Here is a 20,598-nt window from a genome sequence, read left to right as displayed (position 1 = left end):
TTTAAACTAAAAAATTAATCATTCGAATCTCTCCTTCTTAAGCGGTTTTTACCTAAATTCGGAAGAAAAAAGTTATGAACTCAAACAAGCCCATTGGAGAATAAGAGTTCAACCGGAAGAAAAAAAACGTGGTATGAGAATCTTCCCTGCACAAGCAGCTATGCCTTTTGTTTTGAAAAAAACATGGCCTTAGAAAATGTACAATTTTTGAAACTTTACCCGTTTTTTGGAAACTTCTTCTTTTCTTCAAAAACTAACCTGCTGATTCTGATGTTGATAATTCATTCAAATTAACATCGTGCTTAGATTTTTCCGGTGCAATCTGTTTCGCCTTATTTGTTTTGTCGAAAAGCCGATATGGACATCGGAAAAATCCATTTGAAGTTTTTACCGTTTTAAAGAAATTTCATCACTGTTCTCGAAAGCTACTAGCTAAAGCCGATATTAAGGATCCAATCTAAAAATCAGTGTGTGGAAATCTTCCCTGCATACTAGACTATTCAGATGCTTTAGTAGAGAAAATTTTGTGATTTTAGGAAAAGCCAACTTTTTCGGTTTTTGATCGTTTGGAATCTTTTTCATTTTTTTTCGAAAACTACCCAGCCAAATCTGAGATAAAGAATTCAGTTGAAAGATTGATTGGTAGATTTTTTCTTTAAATATGCAACTAATTCATTACTTAAGCAAAAAACTCTCTAGGGTTTGCGTTAACTCCATTTTTGAATTTACTCATTTCTGTATCAGTACAAAATATGATCAAAATATTAAAGCATGTGAATCTAGCATAAGCTGGGCAACTAGTTTTTCTTCCAAGCGTCCGTGGCGCGATTGCGAGGAAGTAAAAATCCTAATCAACCGGTAGAGATCCAAATCCGGAACATTGAAATAGTTACCGTTTTTGTGGTCGAGTTTTTCTTGCATCGCATTGGCAATTTGATAGAAACTGCAGCTGCTTTTGTGGTGGCTAGTGTTAGTAAAATTACAAGCGGTCATGAAGCAGATCTGAGAACGTGTTACTCCCAAGACTTGCAAAAGTTTCTCAAGGTGTCTTTTTAACCTTTTCCTTATTTCACTTTGTATTGCCTGTTTAGAGATCTTTTTTTGCATTTTCCTCGCTTGTTTGCGAGCCTCTGTATTCGCCTCTGTATTAGAAACTACGTACATGATGGCTAAATCTAATCGAATTTTGCATCGTGAATTGAATCACTATTCTGAATAGATTTACTCTTCGTAACGAACATCGTTATATCAAGCATTTAGTCATAACTATAACACATTTTTTTTGGGGGGGGGGGGGGGGGGGTTGGATTGGGAAACAGCCAAAATTATTTGATATGGGCAGATTGTGGGTTTGGTTCGCAAGTTGAACTCAAATATTCAGAGATTCAGGCTAGCTTTCATTTCAGACCAATCGATGACATAGAGTAGCACTGTGTGTGTGGATGTGTGGCATTTGAGAAGTGGTATACTGCATTGGATCTAGTGTATACGTGTGTTGGTGGTGCAGAATTAAAGCATAGTGGGAGTGTGAGTGAGGATGCAGATGTCTTCTGTTGCAATTGGGGCTGGGGGCTCTGTCTCTTCCCACAATCCCAACTCATCCTCCTCTTCCCGGACACTCTCCGCCCCACAACACACTCAGGTCAGTCCCTCTTGTCCGGCAACAGATACACGTTCGACTGGCTGACAGTATCCTCACATATTTCTCTGCAAATCCAATCCACGGGGCATGCGAATCATTTCGCCCCTAATATCTTAAACAGAAAGTCAGCTAAAAAAAATTGTTGGGTGAAATGGCCATATTGAATCAAAGCACGCTTTCATCAAATAAGCGTGGACTGTATGTAAGTTATGTAGACCGTGGGCTGTTTGAGCAGCTGTAGTATGGAAGTTTAAAATGCAAACTGATGAATATCTGGCAGCAACAGATGGAACACTCATCATCACGAATATGTGAAGGGATATCATGAAAAGACAAGTGTTGTGTGTGTGTTGGGTGTAGCAGCTGATTGAACATGTGCTGCATGGCAGTGTGGGGGAGGGGGTGGCATTGGGGCTGCTGGAGGAGAGACTAAGGGGGTGCACTGATAGCATGGACTCCTTCTTCGACCACGAGGCACACTACACTATGGGTAGGTGGGTGGGTAGATTATATCAATCAATTCAATCATCACACCTGCTCAGTTATCAGAAGAAGGAGCTTGTTTATCAGTTTGAAGCGAGCAGGCATATTATAGACGGAACAGCCATGAAACTTTTAATTTAGACCGAAAGTTTAGTTTTATACGAGTAAAATTGGTGTGTAGTATGGTCAGAACATTCTGTAGTTTTCTAAAGTTGTAGTTTTCAAGTTTATAGTTTTCTTAAGAATATGGTCGGAAAATTCTGTCATATTTGCACAGCCACCGAAGTTTTTTTGTTTAAATGTGCTATCAGTGTCGAGCAAAACGTGTTCGAATTTTCCTTTCACATGTTTGATGCGACAGTGATCATCCGATTGACTTCTTCTGCCATTTTAACATTCTTTAGCTATTGCTGCATTAATTTAACTAGCAGTAGATTGAAAAGCACTTGCTGCTGGTTAGTAAATCCAATTCAGAAGTCATTGTACGGCGAATCGGATAACTTATATGGGTAGCCCTTAACAAAGGGATTTTGAAGAGATCCGATTAATGGTCACCAGCACAGCACAATCTCTACGATTTCATCTATTCAATTACGTGAAAACTGCTGTTTCATTTCATTTTTCTTACATTTTATTGTAGCTGATTTCCATCCTTTTGATTCACTTTAGTTTTTTTGCTTCGAAGATTTGGGATATCTTGCAACCTCGGGTTCACTCCCAGTCGTGGTGAGAGACTCAATTCTTTTGTTTTCTCCTTCAATCAAACAAATTTAATAACTTGTTCTCGATAATCTGAAAATGCCAGCAAAACCAAAAACTTTTAATAACACCCAAACAGAAGAAATTGAAATTGTTGAAAAGTCTCTGCCATGCGCTACTGAGAATTGCCCTGTGAAAACTAACAAAGCGATGTGATTTCTGCAAAGACTTCATCTCTGGTTCTGTGCAGCTGCAAGACGACCCGAGCTAGCTTCAATCAGATCGACAAAATAAGAAAGGAAGACGCAAGAGCTACTTTAAAGAGCGAAGATGGAAATGAACAAAAGTGACAGCAATCCAAAAAACGCAACCTCATTCGGAAAGGAACTCGGCCTCGCGATGTGGAAAATGACCAAATTCTTTTGAGAAAAAACTTTGAATGAGCTTCAAATCGAAGTTGAAAAGGACAAAATTGAACTGGAAAGAGTTGGAAAAGTTCACGAGGACACAGGGCGTCAACTCCTACTATTGAAATTTATGACCGAATTAGTACGAAAAGAAATGTTAAGAAAAGCTCAAAGCCTGCGTAATTATGCAACTTATGGAGAAGTGTATATAAACCCTGTTATATGCCAATTTGACAAATGACAACCATCTTAGATGACTTCAACTTTTCACATGCAATCAGGAAAACTCCGGGAAAGAAATTGAAAACCAAAACTCAAAATAAATACAAAACTGAATTACCAAACACGTGCAACCAACTATATTATAATCAAATCAAAGTTCAAAGCAAGAAAGACTCAAGTACATCGTGTAAATTAGAAACGATTACATTTTCGTTTTCAAATGGAGCCCAACTAGAGCGCCTTTTCAGACGAGTACGAAAAGCCATCAATGACATCAATACAAACTACAACATAGCTGACTCAGAAAACGAGATGAAAAAAATTCTCAGCAATTTGGAAGACGCCACTACGTACCTTGTAGACCACCCGACTGAGCACGCCACTGCGGAGGATCTCATCAACCGCTTCACTGATATACAAGACGAACACGACGACATCATGGATGAATTTAGACAGATGCTACAAGAAAATACAGCAGAGACAACTCCACAACAGCAGAACACTAATGCCACCACAGTTCAAACCCCCCACACAGCTGATTCAGTGCAACAACAGACAATACTAGATCGGGACTCTAGCCAGACGTCAGCATTATCCAGCAGCAGCCATCAGCCAGGATCATCAGTTCATCAAACAGTAGAGGACCAAAACTTTTCAGATAGCCGAGATACCCCGCAGCAAGCCCCCCAGACAGGTTTCGAAATAGACAGACCACCACTTCAACGAACAGAACACGACACCACCAACGCAAACCTCAGCTTCAACATAGTTACAGAACAGCAGTTCATTCCAGCAGCAGTATCTCGGACATCAAGTAACGGACAGTCACGAGCATACTACAGTCTTATGACTAGGCCCCCAAAAGTAAAAATCGAGCCTTTCGACGGAAACCCTATGAAGTGAAGCATGTGGTTCGGACTCTTTGAAGCAACAATCCACAATCAAGCCATCTCGGACGCCGAAAAGATGACTCATCTGAAGACTTTAACGACTGGAAAAGCAAATCAAGCTATTTGTGGCTACTACTGCAATAGCACTATGTACAACGCTGCCCTCCACGAACTACGACGACGATATGGACGACCCGACATCATCATCAATGACTTCGTCAACAGACTACAGAGCTTCAAGCAACCATCAACTCATCGCAGGGATTCGTACATTGAATTTGCCACATTCATCAGTAACATGGTGGAAACATTTCGGACGCTTGGGTTCAAAGACGATTTAAACTCTACAATATACATTCAATTTGCCGTCAGCAAATTGCAACAACATCAGCAGCTTCAGTGGACACAGTACATCACCGCCCAGAACATCGACCAGCCTAATCTTATCGCCTTCAATGACTGGATCAGACAGTTTGCATTAGCATGCGATCACTTACCACCTATGCAACCGCAGCAAATGACCCTGGACTTGAACGATCGACAACAAATAGCCCCAAGACTTCGACACGCCAACGGATCTCGACGATCAACCAACCAGCCTTCACAGAAGACTTCTCAAAATTGGAGTGGGAATACACAACCCCCATGTCCCTTCGATGGAGAAACTCACCACCCAGCATACTGCAGCATGTATCAGAATTCACCTTTGGAAGAGAAAAAGAGACTCGTTTCTGAAAAGCAACTTTGTTTCAACTGCCTTGGCCGACATAAAGTAAAAGACTGCCCATCAAAGCACACATGCAGCAAATGCAATCAGCATCATCACACAACTCTACACGACGAACCACGAACACAAAGATTAGCGAAGTTTAATCCAAACCAGCGACCGAAATAAGTCAACCATCTTGCCAGCCAAAAGAAGATATCAAGAATCAACAGCTCACTGCTGCTACTTTTACCAGTAACATTACGACACCGCAACATATACCTTAATGTATACGCTTTTCTTGATACAGGAAGTACAAATAGCTAAATATCGCAACCGACAGCAGCATATCTTCAACTGGAGGAAACTAACCATCAGGAACAACTGCTCATTGGAGGTTTCCTCAACTCGCAAACGATAGAGGCTAAGACAGTGGATATTACAGTTCATTCATTTGGAAATAACACTTTAGCGTTTGAACTAATTAATGTTTTAATCAAAGAGAACATCAACTTGAATGCAGCCGAGCCCGAAAAGTTGAAAGACATCTGCAGCCAATGCGACCACCTTAAGGATATATGTTTTCCGTACTTCAGCAACAACGACGTAGCCCTAGTGATTGGAACGGACAATATTGACATCATCAGCCCGAAGACCATCATCAAAGGAAATCAAAATGTTCCTCGAGCAGTCCTTACAGCCCTAGGATGGACAATAGCAGGACCGAACAACGACATTGGATACTTCTCAAGCCACCAAGCAACAGCCACCCCAGTACAGATATCAACTGACGACACGCAAATCTCGGATCTTCTCGCCTCATTCTGGCGAATGGAAACCTATACCACATCGCCTGAAATAACGATGTCATCGGACGAAAGACACGCTATGCAAACACTTCGGAAAACCATATCATTATACGACAATCGCTATCAACTTGGACTTCTGTGGAAACCAAATGCAAATCTTCCCAACAACTATAAAGCAGCAATTGCCCAATACAACCGGATGAAAATACAACTTAATAAGAATTCAGAAAAGTTGGCTCTCTACCAGAATACAATTGACCAGGATCTCAGCAAGCACTACATACGGAAATTAGAACCAGACGAAATACCTTCAACAGGATGGACTTTACCTGAACATGGCGTAATCAACCCAAACAAGCCAGGAAATTTTCGCCGTGTTTCCAATGCCAAATCCAAATTTAAAGGAGTTTGTCTGAATGATATGCTTCTCACTGGACCTGACTTGCTCTGCAATCTACTAGGAGTAATTACCCGATTTCGCGAAGAAAAGCATCCCATCACTGCCGACATTGAAGGGATGTATATGCAGGTTTCTGTTAACCCCGAAGACAGAAAATTTCTTCGTTTCCTCTGGGGAGCGGAAGAACCCGAATTTTTGGAGTACACTCGATTCATCTTTTGAGCCAAATGTTCTCCTACTTGTGCAATTTACGCATTAAGAACTTGCGCAGACGACAATGCTGAAAGCCATCCCCACATCAAAAAACTTGTCTACGAGAACTTCTACATGGACGACTTCTTCGAAGCCACCGACGACATCGACACCGCAGTGAAAATCATAGAACCTTCGACACGTACTACAACAAGGAAGCTTCAACCTGACGAAGTAGATTACTACGGATCATAAAATTCTGCAAACAATACCAGAGGAACATAGATCCATCACCATAGACGAAATCAAGGACCCCAAAATCTTCAAGCGAATTCTCGGAATACGATGGCGAGTAAGTAACGATACACTCAGCTTCACTACTGACAAACTACACGAACTCGCCCAGATGAAACCTACACAACGGAACCTACTTCGCGCAGCTTCCTCAATCTTTGACCCAATTGGAATAGCAGCACCTATTACGATTCGACTACGAATAATCCAGCAAGCAATTTGGAGAAAGGGAATGAAGTGGGACGACCAAATTACACGAGAAATGATACCTGAACAGTTCGAGCTTCTCGACGAGAGAAACGATCTGCAGTTAGTGGAAATACCCCGACACTATTTTGGATACAGCTACGACAACGTCGATCTTCATGTATACAGCAACAGTGCCACTCGGCAAATCTGCACCGCCTTTGTTCTAGGAAAAGCTCGAGTGGCTCCTCTAAAACAACACACAATAACTAAATTGAAACTACAAGCCGCAGTTTATGGTGCTCGCCTCGCAAAGTTCATTCGCAAGTCCACAACAGCGCTTCAATGGATACAGTGATCTGATAAACGACATCAAATTTTTGTGGCTCACAGAGTTGCAGAAATTTTGGAAAGCACCCAAGCGAGTCAATGGAATCATTGCCCAGGAACCCTAAACCCAGCAGACGACGGAACCCGTGGAATACCCCTATCAGAATTCAGTAACAAGTCAAGATGGTTCACCGGACCAAAATTCATATGTGAACCAGAATGCAACTGGCCAAAGCTACAGTTAATCGACGCCAATACGGATACCTTGCAACTCAACGATCAAACTGGACAAATGGATGAAATAGCAACAACCCCAATGCTAGCTTTTCAAGCTTCCACCGAAAAGACAGAACAAAGCTTCATCGATTACAGCAGATTCTCCAAATGGACAAGAATTCTCAGAACAACTGTATACGTGATGCGTGCCGCCAAGATTTTTAAAGATAAAGGACTACAGTCCCGCAACGAAAGCCCGATCACCGAACTGACCAGCAACAACATGATTGCCGCAAAGAATTTTATCTTAAGTAGACGCAACGAGACTGCTTCAAACCAGAGGTCAACGCATTGACACAAAATAAACGAATCAACACAACTAGCAGACTTCGACACCTATCACCATTTCTAGACGGAGACGGACTCTTGCGAGCACGTGGACGCCTCGAGAAATCTCAATTGGACTATTGCATAAAACACCCGATTATCCTTGATGGAAACCACCCAGCAGTTCACCTCTTTATAGGACAAACCCACAAAGACAACCAGCATTCGCCACGCCAGCACTTGGAAAATATTCTTCAAAACGAGTATTGGATTCTCTGTGTTCGCGCACACATTGACAAGATCATAAAAAACTGTTACGACTGCCGACGACAACAGGCAACTGGACTACAGCCGGAACTTGCGCCCCTACTCGCCTTCAGATTTCCAGAAGATAAACCCTTCCCGTTTCAACAAACGGGATTAGATCTCTTTGGACCGTTTGCTTCGAAAACCGCAGGAAACTACAAAAAACGCTACGGCGTTATAATGACTTGCCTAACAGCATGAGCCGTACATCTTGAGATGTGCCAGGACCAATCAGCCGACGCTTTCATCAATACCTTACGACGATTCTTCGCTCGCAGAGGACAACCAGCCAAATTTGTTTCTGATAATGGTACAAATTTCACTGCAGCCGAAAAAGAACTCAAGAGACACTTCGACGCCGATGTTACACGACAATTCTACGCCAACCATCAGATTGAATGGACCTTCAACCCTGCCTATGCTCCTCATTTCGGAGGTGTATGGGAACGACTCATAAGATCAGTCAAAGACTCGTTCTATGCCATCATAGGAAGCCAGATTCTAACAGACGACATATTCAACACCGTTCTTTGCGAAGTTGAACACTTCATGAACGCAAGACCCATCTTTACAGTTTCAGCATCGCCCGATGATGTTGAAGCCCTCACCCCAAATCATTTTCTTCTCGGGAGAGCGCATGCCAGCATGCCACCTCTACAAACCCAACAGCCCTCAACACTCAGTCGACAATGGAAATTCGCCCAACAACTCGCAACCCATATTTGGAAACGCTTGATGAAGGAGTTTATCCCAACACTACTGCAAAGACAACGATGGACAAAGAAGACGCCGCCTATCAAAATAGGAGAAATTGTCTAGATTCTTCAGGATATGACGCCACGAGGACTCTGGCCAATTGGACGGATCACAGGAAACAAACCAACCGATGATGATCAGATCCGCGTTTACTTCGTCAAAATAAGAGACAAAATTGCGTCAATACCAGCCATTAGACTAGCACCTGTTAGTCCGGATTATTGCAATCAACCAGCAAACGAAGATTCACGACAATGAGAGCCTCACCCCTAAGCAGCCTTGCGCCGACAACCATAGCCGATAACTTCAACTGACACTTAAACGACCGCTAAGCCAGCGTTTTAAATTTTATAAGTAGGAACTACCCCCACCCCTTTTTTCTTAATTTATTTTGCAACTGCAAAATGAGGCCGAGTGTTATATGCCAATTTGACAATTGACAACCATCTTAGATGACTTCAACTTTTCACATGCAATCAGGAAAACTCCGGGAAAGAAATTGAAAACCAAAACTCAAAATAAATACAAAACTGAATTACCAAACACGTGCAACCAACTAATTTATAATCAAATCAAAGTTCAAAGCAAGAAAGATTCAAGTACATTTTGTAAATTAGAAACGATTACATTTTTGTTTTCTATAAACCCTGATCTCACACCAACTGAACAAGCTAATCACTTTTTAGTCCGAACTCAAAAGCGAAAATAAAAAGAAACTGAAATCCCAGTGAAGAAATACAAAATCAACGGAGACAAAGTGATTGAGATATCTTCTTGACTACAAAATGATGTATCTGGCTTATACTCTCATTTAACCGGCTCCGCAATTTCTTTTTATCTGTTAAACTGAAGTTTGGTTAGAATTGAAAAAAGATTGAAGATTCTAGATGCCATGCGCGTACAAAACCCTACAATTGTTTGTTTAACTGAAACATGGCTTGTTTTGTCTATTAGCAAATCCTCCCTTTTTCTGAGCCATTCTTACACTTGTGTTTGCCGCATCGATCGTGCTTCTGGTCATCACGGAGGCCTTTTAATTGCCTTTCACGATAATTTTCTAACCAACTGCAAAATACTTAGTTTTTTTATGAATCCTTTATTAGTGTTCTGTTCGAATTCGAGTCAAACCTTTACTGTACAGCTTTCTTTTATCTTCCTCCTCGTGGTTCATAATTTTACATCCAATCTTCCCAACTTGAGCTCTCATTCGTAGTTTACCTTCATACGGATCTTTACAAATTTTACTCATGGGAGATTATAACATGCCTTCGATTTGCTGGGATACTGCCATCAGTCATCACTGTGACGAGCAAAGTTTTTTTAGACTTTTAATGGATGAATCTCATTTACTCAAATCCTTCGAAATGCGACTCATAAACAAGGAAACATTCTAGATCTGGTCTTTGTTATTATTGCTGATAACTGTGGTTAAATTGTTTTCAATGAAGAGCTTTCAGACCATTATCCTGTGCTACTTTATCAAGACATCCGCTCTATAACACAGAATTCGGAGAAGAATCGTTTTAGCACCACTTCATATAATAGGCAGATGTTTGCTCAGTCGTTACAACTCAACAGAAGTTTTTTGCAAGTTAGTTATGACAAAAATTTCGATTTCTTTACTTTCGGTATTCACGTCGTGCCTTGACTGCTCAATCAGCACAAAACGAAGGAAAAATTTAAGTTACCCCTTTTACTGTAACGTTAACTGTTCATAATTTAAATATGCTCGATAGTGCTAGACATCCTGCCACAAACTTAAATCGAATCGGTAGACTAGAAGATGAAAGGGAGCGTTTTATTGAACTAGATCAGACAGTTCTTCTTTCCCGTTCTCGCAATATCAGAGTGAATGAATTACGAGAAAGCCGAGCGCTTCAATGAATATTTCAGATCTGCCTTCATCAAAACTACCTTCAGTCGCTTTCATAGTTTTTGTCATAATGTGACTGTCATATTGAATGATGTGAATTTAACTTTAAGCTGATATTTCCGAACATTTATGTCGGTTACCACTAAGATCGACAACAGTCTGTGATTCATTACCTTCAATTGCGTTCCGAAGTGACCGAAATGAACCCTGTCTTTGTTTATGCTCTCTTTAATCACATTCTGATCACAAATTAAGCTCATTTACTCAAATCGTTCGCAATGCGACTCATAAACAAGTAAACATTCTAGATCTGATCTTTGTTACTATTGCTGATAACTGTGGTTAAATTGTTTTACATGAAGAGCTTTCAAACCATTATCCTGTGCTACTTTATCAAGACATCCGCTCTATATTACAGAATTCGGAGAAAAATTGTTTTAGCCTCAGTTCATATAATAGGCAGAAGTTTACTCAGTCGTTACAACTCAGCAGAAGTTTTTTGCAAGTTAGTTATGACAAAAATTTCGATTTCTTTACTTTCGGTATTCACGTCGTGCCTTGACTGCTCTAAGCTACTCAATCAGCACAAATTGAAGGAAAAATTTAAATTATTCCTTTTACTGTATCGTCAACTGTTCATAATTTAAATATGCTCGATAGTGCTAGACATCGCGCCACAAACTTAACTCGAATCGATAGACTAGAAGATGAAAGGGAGCGTTTTATTGAACTAAATCAGACAGTTCTTCTTTCCCGTTCTCGCAATTTCAGTGAATGAATTACGAGAAAGCCGAGCGCTTCAATGAATACTTCAGTTCTGTCTACATCAAAACTACCTTCAGTCGCTCTCATAGTTTTTGTCATAATGTGACTGTCATATTGAATGGGGCTGAATTTTACTTCAGCTGATATTTCCGAACATTTATGTCGGTCACCACTAAGATCGACACCAGTCTGTGATTCATTACCTTCAATTGCGTTCCGAAGTGACCGACATGAAATCTGTCTTTGTTTATGCTCTCTTTAATCACATTCTGATTACAAAGAAGCGGTCAAACTTTTAGAAATGTGCATACATCACTCCCATTCACAAGAATGAATCAAAAGCGTTTATTAAAAACTGCCGTCCCATTTCCTTGTTGCCAAGATTATCTCTCATTCTTGAAAAAATTTTGTTCAACTTTATTTGTTGAAAGATTCAACACAGGATTAACTCGTCAACATGGCTTTCGCAAAGGGAACTCGATTGTCACTCAGTTATTAGTTTTTCTCGACCAACTATGCCAAAGTCTAGATTGCGGTAGAAAAGTCGGAGTAGTGTATCTCGGTTTCAGCAAATCTTCGACTCAGTAGAGCATTGCCTTCTTATTGAGATACTGGTAACTTTTGGATTTGACAATGATTTTATTGACTTATTATCATCTTATTTAGCTAATCACTACTAACGAGTGAATATTGATGGAACACTTACTAGTGTTTGGCCAGTGACTAGTGGTGTACCCCAAGGAAGCATATTAGGGCCGTTTTTATTCCTAATTTATATCGATGACATCTTGACCTACACTCCTTATCCAGTTGTAACTGTTATGCTGATGATACAAAACTAGTAGCTCAAGGTGAATCACTCAACAGCATTCTTCAAGATGATTTTGATGCTATGAAGTTGTGGAAATGAGCTATCTTTCAATTCCGTCAAATGCTGTTATCTTCATATCAATAGCTCACAATTTAAAATGTTTCTTTGTAACATTGAATTTGTAAAGCAGAGCTCTGTTGCTGATCTTGGAATACAATTACATTCAAACTTGAACGGAGCGAAAATATCTCAGCCAAAATACTTTCAACTGGTCTTTCAGTTTTTTACACAGAACTTCTAAAAAAATCCCATCTATGCCGATCTCTTATCAGCTTATTGGAAAAGATCTGCGATTTTTTACGGCGATCAATATCGGTTTAAATTGTCTGCCATTTGACTATTTTTTCTCTGTTAAACCTTTACAGTCTCCGCAGTGCATCGAATCTTGAATTGAATCGGAGATACTCTCAGAAAGGGCAATCATACCCTTCCTTCTTCGATAGTTGTTTTCTGTGTCAACGATTTCTGTGAAATCTTCAACATCAACCTGATAACACCCTCAAACAGCTATGAAAATGAAATGCGATTGCCTTTTTTCGGCGAACAGCAACATGTTATGATCCTATGCGAACTTGCATCTGATCTTTAAAATGCAGATGTCGTACTTGCATTGCTTGAACAAAAATATTATACCAGTTTTAATTTAATTGTCCTAAAATTTTTATTTTCACTAAAGTCTTTTTTGATATCTTTGTGTAATTGTTCTGTAGTTCCTTTAATAGGAAATTGAAGTCTTTCTACTACTACTACTACTAACCTGCATTAATCGCCATAAAAATGCAATTCTGTAGATTTTTTCAAGTTCTTAGAATTGCATTCGTTGGGGCCAAGTTACTTAATAATCAAAAAAGTGTGACCGAGTGGTCTAGCGGAATTTCAATATGTTTTGCATAAAATGCAAGAGACAGTGGAATCAATAGCCCGCTGTCGCAGAGTCTTTTCTTTTGCAGGCTGGTTGAGTTTTCAGAGCAGTTAGTCGTTTTTGTTGCTTGTATTTGCGAAATGACGCTACTGTGTTAAAGTTAGTAATCGCATGTTTTTTAGCTCAATTTGGGATGGGTGGTGCTACAATTGGAGTTAGGTTGCGCAGATCTTGTTTGTCGGACCAGATGGCCTCAGCCTACCAGTTGCGGTATCAGGGCATGAATGAAGGGGCGAGGGATAGGAGCAAGCCGACAGTGAGTAGGACTGTCATCACTGTCGCACTCACTCCCCCACATACTGGTGAGAGGGAGAGGGGGGAAGGGGCACACAAGTTCCTGGAGGACATGGGCTTCAAACTGGACTTCCATCTAGTACTCAAAGGAAACGTGTTCGTCAAAGACAGGTGTGTTCCCATTCTTCTATGGTCATATATCACTCTCTCTGTAGCAGTATTTCTCTCTGATGTATGTTTCTTAGTTTGTCTCAGTAGACTTCAGCTTCTACTTAGAGTAGAGTTTTTTCATTATTTACACAAGCGAAGCGTGGTGTATCAACAGTTTTTTTTCTAACCTAAGTCGCTAATAAAAGTGCTCATTTGGTGGCACTTTTGGTTTATTTCAATTTAATCATATTTAAGCATAAACAATTTAATGACATATGTTGCTGCTTTATATTGCTTTATTTTTAGCTAGTGTTAGGTCGTGTTTGAAAAAACCTGTCATGTATTATGAAAATGTAGGGAAATTGATTTTTTTTTGCGACACTGAAAATTTTTTGCAGCTTTCTGCATGTTTTGTTAGTCTTTTTTCATTCAATCTCACGTTCTACGGCCTTCAAAAGTTTCAGTAATGGGATTTATGGCTTTTTTGTTTTGAACATAGGCTGAGCTGCTATTTTACTTCCAAGCGACCGTCGCGTAGATACCAGTACGTGAGACTCCTAATTAACAGTTCGGATATTCAAATCCGGAACATTTAAATAGTTTCATTTTTGGTTCCTTTTTTGCTGCATAATATTGGCAATTTGATAGTAACTGTAGCTGTCTTAGTGGTAGCTAGTGTTTAAGAGTAATGAACGTAGTGAAGACTCTTATGTAGGTCTTGCTGATTTTTTTTCCACGAAAAAGTCTGAAAAGCCTCTAATAACGTCAGATATGCATTCTTACTTATTGATGCATCTATAGATGCGCTTAGGTATATATGCTTTTTTTGAGTTCAATTGAAAATCATCTGCTGAAAGTGACGTAAATAGCACTCTCCAAATACAAACATGGAAATGGAGCAAAAAATGTGAACGATTTGGAGTTTCGAAAGTAGAATTTTATTTTTAATTTTCCAGTGGAATAAAACTTTTACCTGTTGATCCATTTTTCTCAAGTTGGATTAATTTTTATCAAAAAAGCACAAATCATAAGTAGTATTAGAAATTTAAAGAGTCTAAAGGACATTTATTTTCTTCTTTGGAATTCGAACGGTTTCAACAAAATCAGTGTTTTTTTTTCAATGTTTGTTTTCGTTCATTACTCTTTTCCAATCTTCGATTGGCGATGTTTGTTAAATTACAAGCGTGTGTGGAGGAGTTGTGAGAGCATGATACTCTTAGTCTCAACAAAAGATTTTTTTTTAAGGTGTATTTTAATTTTTTACTTAGTTCATTTAGTTTTGCCTGTTCAGAGCTCTATTTTGCATTTTCCACGTTTGTGTTTGCGAAGCGCCACTTCGCCTCTCTGTGTGAAACATGTGACAGAAAATTGTGGAGCTGAAGTAGTGTTTATTTTGAAATCAGATCAATAAAGAGTTCTAGAATCTAAGCAATCTTAACCGTACGATCCGGGAAGACTTAAATTTCTTACGTCCCTCCCACTTCGAAGGCATCTGGGTAAAATTAAATCCAATCATATCAAAGCAATCAAAAAGGCAGGTAAAAGCTCTTTCTTACAGTCCACATAAATTTTCATTGAAGACGCATTGAAATGTATTGACTATGTAGCTTCGGAAGCAAGAGATTTGACTATCCTTGGAGATCTCAACATCAATCACCTCAACAAAGCAGAAGCCAGATTTCTCAGCGGTTTGATTAAACCATATAACTTGTCCAAGTAAAACGTTGCCAACATATAACTCAGCAGGTCTCTCTTGGATTATATTATCACAACCTAATCTCTTTGTAAGGAACCTCTTGTAGCTAAAAGAAGTTTGTCCGTAATAAACCACCACTTCAATTATCTATAAAAGGTATGGATTCAATAGACAAATCATCAAGATTGAAAAAGAAATTGCACTAAGAAGTTTGCAGTCTTCACAAACTGCTTTAGATTATGGAACCTTTAAACGCGCGAGAGATCGATACAACAATCATCTCAAATTTTTATACAAGATTGAGATGAAAGCAATTTTCAGAATGTTGAGAGTCCCAAAAAGCAATGTAACTTCATCAACTCCATGAGAAATACAGTGAAGCAAACTATCCAGATGAATGAGTTGCGGAACTCATTTGGTAAATTAATCAATGATAATAAAAAGAAAGCTGACTTGCTTAATTACAAGTTTTCAACTTAAGGCGTCTATAAAAACGCAGCCTCCAATTTCAATGTCCACCAAACCTACTGCTCTGAGAACTGATACCAAAAAGTTACAATTCAAATATGTTACTCACACAAAATGTTTGAAGCAAGTTTTATTTATAAATCAATTTTTGTTTGATAATAATATCCTAAACCGCAAACAATTTGGTTTAGGCACGGTTATTCGACCAATAATGCTCTTTTATGCTCAACAGAAAAAATCAGATTCCATCTTGATAAACATAATGTAGCAGCAGCGGCATTTTTAGATCTCTCGAAAGCAGTTGATTCGCTATCACATCCCGTCCTCGAAAAACATAAAATGAGGAATCTTGGCTTTGAAACATCAGCCACTGATCTGGTAAGTTCTTTTCTAGAAAACAGACAGCAGCAAAGTGTACCTCAGGGTACTGTACTAGGACCTCTGCCGTTTAACTTATATGTCAATGATATGCCAGATCAAGTTTCCATTCAAATCCGATATCCGCAACACAAATCATTGAATCCATTTTCAGCAGAATATTCTCATATTTTCATTTAAACCAATTAATAATAAATATAGACAAAACTCAGTTCGCCATTTTCTCTGCTCCATCACAAAAACTCATAGGAAACTGCAAGCTGCATTTAGGAAATTACCAAGTCAAAATATCTGAATCAGTCAAGTTTCTCGGTGTTAATATAGATGCATGTTTAACTTTTTTAAAAAGAATATAACAAAGTGGCACAGAAGATGGCTAGTGCAATCCAAACAATCAAATGCTTAAGAGATGAAATTTCTCTACGAACCAGAATCCTTTTATTCAATGCCCCTGAAGTAATCCCTTTACACTACCGATGCATGCTTTTGAATGGTTGTACTGAAGAAATTCAAGACAAGCTGGGAAAGCAAATAAAATGGAGTATACGAATTGTCATGAACATAATCATAAGAGATTCTGTCACATATGTGAGGGAAAAACACAGAATTCCCATGTGAGTTAAAATCACTTACAGATCAACACAATATCTTTATAAATTAAGCCAAAACAGAATTAGAACATTTAACTTCCTGCAGTTTCCGAATTCTAATTTCCGCTTTAATCATCGCACCGGCTCAATTCTCCTGCCAGAATTGTGTAAAGCCGAATTTCTTTGTAGGTCATTCCTATTTACATCAATAAAAAATTTGAACTTGGTAATTCCAAAAATCATCTTTATGACGAAAACCTGTACCAAATCAAACAAATTAATTGAAAAATGCATACTAGAGGAAAAATTCTAATACTTATAAAGGGTAGGCTCTACCAACAACCAACTTCCCCCTTACTTCTTAAGGAGAGTCTTATATAATCTCATGTATTGACTGATGAAACACTTTGTTTTTTTTTCACGTATTTAATAATAATGTTCCATTCACAATCAGTTTTGTAACTGCAAAAGTTAATGCGACAAAAAAGTGGTTTTTTTTCTCTCAATTTTTTTTTGCTGATGTTTCAAGTTCGTAGATGTTTCAAGTTCGTAGATGTTTGAATGGTCTTAATTGGCGTATAGATTTGTACAAGATCAGCTAGCCATCTAGTGCGGAGTATTGGATTAGGTCTATCATTGTCTTGTTTGTGTAGACTGAGAGTGACTGTGAGCAGAGTGTTCCGAGTGACGGCTGGTGCAGGAGCAGAGGGTGAGAAGGAGTGTGAGATGCACATGAGGGCCACCTATCTGGACAGACATCTGCAGCCTGTGTTCCCCTCCACACTCCTGGTGGAGGCATCGTGCACTGCACCCACACACCTCCCACAGGTACAACCAACATTTACAGTTGAAAATGTATACTTATTTTTAATCATTTACAAGTTAGTTATAGGTTTAATTTTTACAAACCTTTTTTTAAACTAGTTAAGCAAATTTTTTTGTTGAATACCACTGCATATGTATTCCACATGAATCACCACAGCTACAGCAGCAGCAACAGTAATAGTGGTAGAAGTAGTGTTACCTTTTGAGTGCGGTTTAAATCACAGTCATAGCATTCTAGCTGCACTCCAATTGTGAGCTGCTTCTTGTGTGATTGACCTTAAGTGATAGTAGGTGTCTGCTCTGTGTTTAGGATGAGGTGGGGGATGAACTGAAGGCATTTGTGGAACATTTGAAGCCACTGATCACCATGGACAAGATAGAGCACAGATGAGACATGTACAAACAAACAGATACATAAGCAGTTTCGTCAAGACAGGCATACAAGATGCTGCTTATGCCCGTCGAACCAGAAAATGTCTGTGACTGCTGTGATAAAACGAAGGGAAGTCCGAAGCTTCTGGGTTGACATGCTTCAGCAATACATCTGAGGTTGAACATTGGAACTTTCAATCATAGCAGAAACAGATTCAATTCTGAGATTGTGTCTTTAACTTTTCAGATTCCTCCCAAATTTCCGTTGTGGTTGTTTTTGGCGCTCGAAATGTTCAAGAGTCAACGTAGTTAAGTCTCTATTACAGGGCGTGATGATTTGTTTTTTTTTTCAGGAAAGTTTGTTCAGCTCAAATTTGATTTTTTCGCTGTTTGACTTTTGATTTTCTAGAATTTCAGTTCATTTCCTTTCTTAAAAAGAAGGCAAACTTTACAATCAAACAGGAAAATGTAAGGTCACGATATAGTTTTTGCCTGAAATGTTAAAGTGTTTTTTTTTGTTGTCTTTTGCGTTCCATGATTCTTTTCCAACAGTATGTTGGCCTTGTTTAAACTATTAGTTCTAATAAAGTTCTTTCAACCAGTTTTTTTACATATAAATGGGCAGCTTGAATTGATACACTAAACCTCAAAATATCGACAAGCTTTCGTCAGCAATCCTGCATTCGAGTGGACCACTTACGGGCTTTTGAGAGAATTTTACTAGTGGACAATTTCCCTATTTCAAATCAATCTCAACGACAGTGGTCTGAACAAAAATTGAAAATCAAGCCGAATGAGTGGAAGGGACTATTCCGTAGAGCGGGTTTTTCCCGCCCATTTTGAAATCGGATCATCGACTTTTTTCTGTGTGAAGAACTCGTCGAAAATATATTTCAGCCAAAATACATATTTTAGCATGTTTGAATGTTAAATACGCGTTTTTAAATGTAAAAGAAGCAAGTGATTTTCAACTTTTTGAGTCTTGATGATTTGTTTTTCAGGAAAAAGTCTAAAAATGCTCTAATAATTACAGACGTTAATTCATACATATTAATGCATTTATGAATGCACTTGGTATATGTGAACTTTCTGAGTTCAATTCAAATCGATCTGCTAAAAGTTAGGTAAATTACGCACGCCAATTACGAAAGCGAAAATTGTGCGAAAGCATATGAATGATTTCTGTTTCGATAGTGGATTTTAATTTATAGATTTCACAGTGGATTTAAAAGCTTATTCGTTGATCCATTGCTTTAAATTTGGGTCAATATTGTAGAAAATGCCAATGATTAATCTATTATATTATACTTAAAGGGCTTCACTATCTTGCCACGTTTAAGCGTTCAACGTATTATTTTTGCACGTTTAACGAAAGATTATTTTCACGCTGAAGCTATATCGTATATGGCAATGGTTAAAATTTTTCTTTGATTTTCCAGTTGAATTCAGTGTTTAATTGGCCGAATTTAAAATAAGCAGCCTTATAGTGGAATTTTGTCAGGGTTCCCTCATGGATTGCAAAATTAACCTCCAATCATGAATACCCAAATCCTTTTAGTGTACGAGATACGACGATTTATGTGGTTTTTTCAAAATTTTTCAGAAAGCCCAAATTACAAAGTGATACAAAAGGTTTGTGATTCCGAAACTTGCAATTGGGTACTGTCAGAGTAATCTCAAGGGTTGCGAATCTTCCCTTCAAATATGACTGCACAAAACCTTGTAGTTCTCGAGATCTGACTTGTTTTATGATTTTTTTTCAAAACTTATTTATTTAGAGAACACCAGCCCAAATTGAATTTCTCAATTCAACAGTGGGGTGCTATAAGGGTGCTTTCAAAGGTTTCAAATCTGGCGTTCAAGTATGACTGCTCAAATCCTTTTGGTTTTCGAGATATGGCGCTTCTATGATTTTTTCAATTTTTTTAAAGAAAACTTTAAAAACTGAAGATTTTAAAAAGTTCAAACTATTTGAAACTCCCAACCTATAAGTTGGGTATTGTGAGGGTTCTCTCAGGAGTCCAAAGTTGCAAATCTTGCGGGAAATTGCGACTGCTCCGACGGTCTTAGTTTCCGAGATGTGACCTTTATTATGTCTTTTTTTTTATGTTGTTCAAAGAACGAAGTTATGCAAAAATATCAAAAACTTAGATTATCCCTCAAGGTATTCCAACAAGTTTTCAGTTTTGCCTTGAAATAAGACCGCTCAAGTCCTTGTAGTTTTTGAGAAGTGACGTTTTTGTGATTTTTTCAAAGAAAAAATTTCAGAAAACTTAAATTTTTTCAAAATTTGAAATTTCCAACCCTGTAGTTGCGGGCTACCAGAGTACTCTCAGAGGTTTTGATGCTTGCCTCCAAATATGATTTTTTTGTTTGATTTTGTTATAGTCATTCAATTTTGTATCGCAAGTGGTGCGAAGTTCAGCTTCTCCTCTGTGTACCATGTTGTGAAAGTTTCTCAACACTAATTTGAAGCTGACAATTGTCTTTTTCAGCCTGTTTTTCTAAAAGTGAAGTATATTGGAGACAAATGTTGAAAGATCTTAGATTTAGTGATGATATTTTACAACAGGTGGCAGATTCAAGTTA

At 38.6% G+C, this 20,598-nt stretch overlaps 2 protein-coding genes across 3 annotated transcripts in view; both read left to right on the top strand.

Annotated features, from left to right (window-relative positions):
- LOC134847031 (uncharacterized) overlaps positions 1–1,515 on the top strand; it is a 10,415-nt gene extending 8,900 nt beyond the window's left edge. Inside the window, exon 3 of the mRNA XM_063864520.1 lies at positions 1,407–1,515. Within this exon, the coding sequence (XP_063720590.1) occupies positions 1,407–1,428 (22 nt within the window). The 3' untranslated portion in view covers positions 1,429–1,515. The remainder of the gene's footprint in view (positions 1–1,406) is intronic.
- LOC134847032 (mediator of RNA polymerase II transcription subunit 18-like) lies at positions 1,414–20,598 on the top strand. Of its 2 annotated transcripts, none has more exons than XM_063864522.1 (5): positions 1,414–1,642; positions 2,006–2,132; positions 13,419–13,701; positions 17,466–17,640; positions 17,948–20,598. In XM_063864522.1, the coding sequence occupies exons 1-5, from the start codon at positions 1,538–1,540 to the stop codon at positions 18,026–18,028; spliced, it is 771 nt and encodes a 256-aa protein (XP_063720592.1). In that variant the 5' UTR covers positions 1,414–1,537; the 3' UTR covers positions 18,029–20,598. The 2 variants fall into 2 exon arrangements, with proteins under 2 accessions (XP_063720592.1, XP_063720591.1); XM_063864521.1 differs by having other exon boundaries at positions 2,003–2,132.

The sequence above is a fragment of the Symsagittifera roscoffensis genome, chromosome 5 (genome assembly GCF_963678635.1).
Source record: "Symsagittifera roscoffensis chromosome 5, txSymRosc1.1, whole genome shotgun sequence".
Taxonomy (NCBI): Eukaryota; Metazoa; Xenacoelomorpha; order Acoela; family Convolutidae; genus Symsagittifera; species Symsagittifera roscoffensis.
Note: the sequence above shows the minus strand (reverse complement) of the source record. Positions and strands in the feature narration are given on the sequence as shown.